This window comes from Centruroides sculpturatus, unplaced genomic scaffold, assembly GCF_000671375.1.
Source record: "Centruroides sculpturatus isolate CEXI.00-Female unplaced genomic scaffold, Cexi_2.0 scaffold216, whole genome shotgun sequence".
Classification (NCBI taxonomy): Eukaryota; Metazoa; Arthropoda; class Arachnida; order Scorpiones; family Buthidae; genus Centruroides; species Centruroides sculpturatus.
In genome coordinates this window covers 7,637-13,698 of record NW_019386955.1, presented here as the reverse complement: position 1 = coordinate 13,698, position 6,062 = coordinate 7,637, and the positions used below count along the sequence as shown (strand labels likewise).

The 6,062-nt window shown below is 27.3% G+C and overlaps 1 protein-coding gene across 1 annotated transcript in view; it reads right to left on the bottom strand.

Annotated features, from left to right (window-relative positions):
- Positions 1-6,062, bottom strand: part of LOC111615964 (26S proteasome non-ATPase regulatory subunit 3-like) — a 71,154-nt gene that overhangs the window by 62,495 nt on the left and 2,597 nt on the right. The window contains exon 2 of the mRNA XM_023357396.1: positions 1,912-2,108. Coding sequence (XP_023213164.1) covers positions 1,912-2,108 — 197 coding nt within the window. The remainder of the gene's footprint in view (positions 1-1,911; positions 2,109-6,062) is intronic.

The following is a 6,062-nucleotide window of genomic DNA, read 5'->3' as shown; positions in this document are numbered from 1 at the left end:
GTTCTCTCCTGTACAGGTGTGATACCACACACACTACACAAAAGCCTGGGAACATTACAATTGAGTAGAAATACATACATCACACTACAGAAGGCCACTATATTGAATACATGTCATATTGTTAGGAAATTCCTGAATACAGACACTGACACTGACACACTTATTTAATTTGTTTTGGTTGCTATGCCTTGACTCTGGTCCGGCATAGTACACAGCCACCGGTTTAAACCGAGTATTACCCACTAAACCCAACATAATAATAATAATAATAATAATAGGTTTATGGCATTACGAAATTCTATCAATAGTATCATATCATACGTTTTTGAGGAAAATAACATTTTGGTGTGCCGTGTTGAATCATGTCGAGTCATAGGTGTGCTGCGAGTAGAAAAAGGTTGCAGAACACTGTTATAGACAATGCTGTACACATAACTTTAATGTCATTACAAATTTCTCACAGTAACTTTTTGAATAGCTGTATTTGTAATAAATAATGAACACATTTAATTTTTCAGCATTTAAAATATTTCAGTAAAATAAGCATTAAAATTTATTTCTATGAATTATACTACATGATGAATCTAAAAATTACCCTTTAGAAGGATTGAAAGTACTAATACACAATATACAACAAATGATGAAAAATCAAATAATTATTATTGAAATATTTAAAAAAAATAACAATTATAATTAAGTTTATAAAACTAAATCTATTTTTTAAGATTTTTTAAAAAAAGAATTTAAGATGTTTTTGTTTATAAGTTAGTTATGAATGTTTTCTGTTTAAAAGTTTTGAAAATGGTAGTAAATTTGTCTTATTCTCATTTATTCCATTTTTATAAACAATGAAATTTTCCAACTTATTAGTTCATCTTGCATATCATTTTTTATGATTTACTAAAAGTGATACTAAATATTTCGCAAGAGAAATTTCAAAAGTAACTTTTTCAAACATTTCATTAGTTTGTGTATGCATATGCAGTATTTATAAATACAACTGATATTATTAGTAACACCCAAATGACTACTTATAAATATTAAATTTTTATGAACATTGATGAGCAAACAACAGAAAACATGTGTGTTATTGTGGGAAATTTGTCCAAAGCTAATGGATTGTTTGTTCTGATATTTTTTTGTTGTAAGTCAGATATGATGCTATTTCTTTTCTACTAAAGTATAAAAAATAATTTTGTCAAGTTTGTAGAGAAGATTCTTGTTTAGATGTTTCAATTTATTGGCTGAATGTAAATTAGTAGTTAATTTGCAACAGCAAATATTTGCTTGTGAAGTTTAAGGTTATTTGAATTATGATTAATAAGAGTCATTACTACAAATTATTTCACTTTGTATGTGAGGTAGGTAAACTTTTATTTCCTGATTCATGAAGCTAGTATCTAATTTGTATTTATATACTGCTATTTGACAGTTTTACTGGGAGATCTGGCTGAAGCTGGTGGATTGTATATACTACTACTTTTGTAGATGTTGTTTGAGAATTTTCCTTTTGTTTTTGTAAACAGATTCCCAACTTGAATTACAAGTGCAATTATTTATGAGTTTTAATTTGTAATTTGGTTTTATAGTTTTAACATTTTGTTTATAATTTGAGTTGTCTATCATGTGATGTGCATTTTTTTGTGCTGTTCCCAAATCAAGGAAACTCCGCTATGGAGAAACTCATGGTGCTAGACAATAATAAGTAGATATATGTTATTGTTTATAAATGAATAAACAGAGTTAAATTTATAATAATAAAGTGCCAATAGAAATATTTAGATTTTAATATTAAAATTTTTGGTACAATTTTATGTAACAAACATCTTTATTTACTTAAAATAAATTATATTTTACAATTTTAATTTTAAAATAATCAATACTTTCACAAAATTTTAAAGCTATTATTACCTCTTCTGTTGAAATAAATGATAAGAGAGCTTCTCTTTGTGCTGATGACTGTGTATAAAATCCATTAACTAGAGTTTTCAATACTCTTGGATTCAATCTTTTCCGTGTTGATACTAATACACGAAGAACTCTCAAAATAAATCTAGGTTCTTTTGACAAAACTGCCTTTTCAATGTGTCTAGCATGTTCTTTAATATCTGAAATATTCAATAAAGTAATTTAAAAACATAGATTTTTAAATTAATTAAAAATTTGATAGTCTCAAAAATGTTTATTTAGAGAAGTAATTGTTCTAGAAATTCCAGAATCTATATACATTTTAAATATAATATTTGTACAATACATTATTAAATTAATATTTGTACAGTACATGTATTTAAATAATCACTGTATTATAAATGTAAGAAAGATTTCAATATGGTCATATATTTTTTTCTATTAGTAGAGATTGGTACCTTCCCCAGAATGGTGTGTAAATTCCAAAATGTGCACTACTGGGCATAACATGCTCCACAATGTACAGTACAAGAAATACACAACAATAAGTACATTTTACACTAAACATCTGGTATAGTATCTGGAATGAGCAGATTTTTAGTCCCATCTATACTCATTAATGGACCTCTGACTAGTGACTGCCATCTTAACATCATAACATGATAGTAAATAAATGGGTTGATGATTTGCTATTGGAGCAACTTCAGCAGGTTTGGTATTAATAGGATGGTATGTCAGCTCATTCCTGGGCAGATATATGTTAGTGATTCACAGAATGATTAATTAAACTACTGACTAATAGGATAATGCAGTTATGTTCCTAGACATGACTTAATGGATTTTTTCCTGTGAGGTAACCTAAAAACATCAATTTATGATGCATATCCAGCAGTGCAAGGTGTTATTGGCAAGCTGCAAATGCATTGTAATGGGCCTGTAGGTCAATGACATCAGATATGATATATGCCATTCATAATGCCACTGCTAATCATATGCATCATTGTATTCTCACAGTTATTTTAAACATGCACTATAGCAAAATGAAGCTAACTGTTCCTGTATTCACATATAAGTATTAGTTTTTCTGTTTTAGAGTCAGAGATCTTTATTCTAAATCATGGCTTCTTACACTTTTTAAATTCACGACCCCATTTATAATTGTGATTTTTTTCGCGACCCTAAAAAAAATATAAAATAAAGATATATACAAATTTGCAAAAACAATAATGGTGTACTATCACAGTTCATTCTTGTGTTACAATGGAACAGGGACAACTGAATACACTGAAAAGCAACAACACTACACTAGTTCACACTACAATCAGTGTTGTTGAATCATTGTCTCGCTGCACCAGAAGTGACACAAAGCGCAACTCACAAAACCTATGACACAAAGCATGCCATTTTCAAACTCTCACAAATTATTTTCAATATTTTGCATTAAAATCTCATGACCCCAAATGGGGTCGCAACCCATAGTTTAAGAAGCCCTGTTCTAAATCAATGGTGTCAAACACACAGCCATATGCGGCTCTGGAGACTTTGTAATGAGAGTCCCATGGCCCTGAACTTGATGATGTTTTTTAATATGAATGTTAGTAACATCATCATCATAAAAAAGTATACCCAATATTGATAAAATTGTTTCTGCCAGATGATGCCAAGTTTCTAGTAAAAAATAAAAATTTTTTAAATTTCTCTAATCTTAAATTTTTTGTAGCATTTGATGATAATACATAGAAATAATATACTTTTTACATTTTTGTAAATTTATTAAAGAAGAAATAAATGTAAAATTCAAATGAGTTATTTTTGAATACATATAAAAAAACCTTTTTTTTTTGTCTGTGGCCCAAAGACTCCAAAAAACTATTTGGTGGCCCATGATCTTTTATGAGTTTGACACCACTGTTCTAAATCTTAAAATCATACTTTTCCATTATCCTTGAGCTCAGGAGAAATAGAAAAATTTATGTATTGCCTTGGAACTACTGTGTGATTTATACATGCTTTTTTGAAAGAATTTGTTTATTTTACTGTAAACATTATAGTGGGTGTATTAATTAATGCATCCATATGCAATGCTGAAAAAAAATCTCTTTTGCATCTGCAAAATGTGAAAATAAACACCCTGTGTATATTCATTATATATATTGTGATCATATACAGTTAGGATATCTCATCATTTTCTCATTTTATGAATGAGTTTACAAAAATTCTAATATTTCAATAAAAGCAATATAAGTTATAGAATAGCAGTTACAGATCCATTTTTTAAAATTAATTTCAGTTCTCCCTCATTCAACACAGCAATTTTAAAAAATTAACAAACTCCCACAATGTAAATCATATTTTAGATATAAATAAATAATTATTTTGCTAGTCCTTAAATGAAACGTTCAATTTACAAATAAAATTCTCTAAATTACTGTAGTTATTATTTAAATCAACAGTTTTCAACATATTATATTTACTCTAATTAAATTTTTTGGAAAAATTGACAAGCTGTGTAATTTTGTGATTAAATCTGTGAGGAAGTACTATGTCACTTCTATTTGCACTTCTAGGGAGCTTTAGTGCTAAAAATGATAATCTTAAGCAATAGTTAGAGGAACAAAAGTTAGAAGGATAGTTATTTTTTATAAAAATGTGTTATCAGTTATATATATATATATCAGTCTAAAGGCCCAATGCAAGCATCAGAGCATGCGTGCGATGTCATTCCGTGGTATAAATAATAAATTCATAAATTAATAAATTCCTATTACAAATAAAAATAATAATATACTGAATTATACAAGATAAATATAAAAGAATTTATATTGTTAATTTAACTAATACCTAGGGGTGCCCCTAGTGGCTGTTTTTGGCATACCATGACAAAAACCAGTTTTTCGATTTTATATAGTAGTAGATCATTAGTAATTTTTCAGAATTTATCATCTGTATTTTTATCATCTTAACTATTCTCTTAATTCCAAATAATTTAGATTGACGTTTTTAATCTATTCCTTGCAACATAGCCATTTAGTTTATAGCTCTTCACTTCACAAAAAATTTTGTATTTAATTTTTATTACATAGAATATTTCTTACTAATACATACAAATTTTTCTATATAGTAGACACAACCAAAATTTACTTCCTAAATAAAATTTTTTTTATAACAATAATTTCAAAGTAGAATGAAACTAAATATTATATCTCTGTGAATAAAACAGATTGTCTTTATAATTTAAAAAATATTAAATTATATGCCAAATAAAAGCAAGTATGCAAAACATTATATAAGGCACATTGAAACATCTGATTGAATACTTAATAGTTTAGTCTAAAAATCTAACGAAGAATGATTGAAATAACTGTTTTTACATGTTTGTGATTAAGAATACATTGAATCACTAATTTATTGTCTAGAACTTTCCTATTCTAATATTTTTCATTTAATCCTTAAAATCCATAAAATCAATTATCAAAAATTTTCAAATTTATGTTAAATAAATTTTGATAATTGATTTTAACAAGATCCAAACAGAAAACATCTGAGAAGTAAAAAGGTTGTGCCAAGTAAAAAATTATAAAAATTTGAATGACAGTTCAATTTTTTTTTCTTAGGAGGTTTTTTTGTAAAGGTAAGCTTGGCACTTCAAAGTGAAATGTAAATAACATTTATACAGGTAAAAATCTTCTGGACACTGCTATAAAATGCCAAGCTTATCTTTATCAAAGAAAAACTCTTAAGGAAAAAAATTTGATTGTTAATTTTTTACTAAGTGCAACTTTTTTACATCTCAGATATTTATGTTTGGATATCAATTGTTTTTTGGTTAATGAAAGCATTCAGTCGGCAGCTGTTGACCAAACACTTTCAGTATGACATTAGTAAAATTATTATATAAGGTTTTAGTTTGCATAAATTTAAGCTTTTAATATTCTGGATAACATTTTGAATGAAAATCATTTGTCTTGATGTAATTTTATCCTTACAAGTGTAAAATTAAGTGATAAAAGTACAGTAGAACCTCGATTATCCGACTCAATTGGGGACTGGGGTTGGTCGGATAATTGAAAAGTCGGATAACCGAAAAGTATGAAAAAATCCATTATTAGTGTAGTATATTATTATATCCCATGTAATTAGTATATTAGTATATC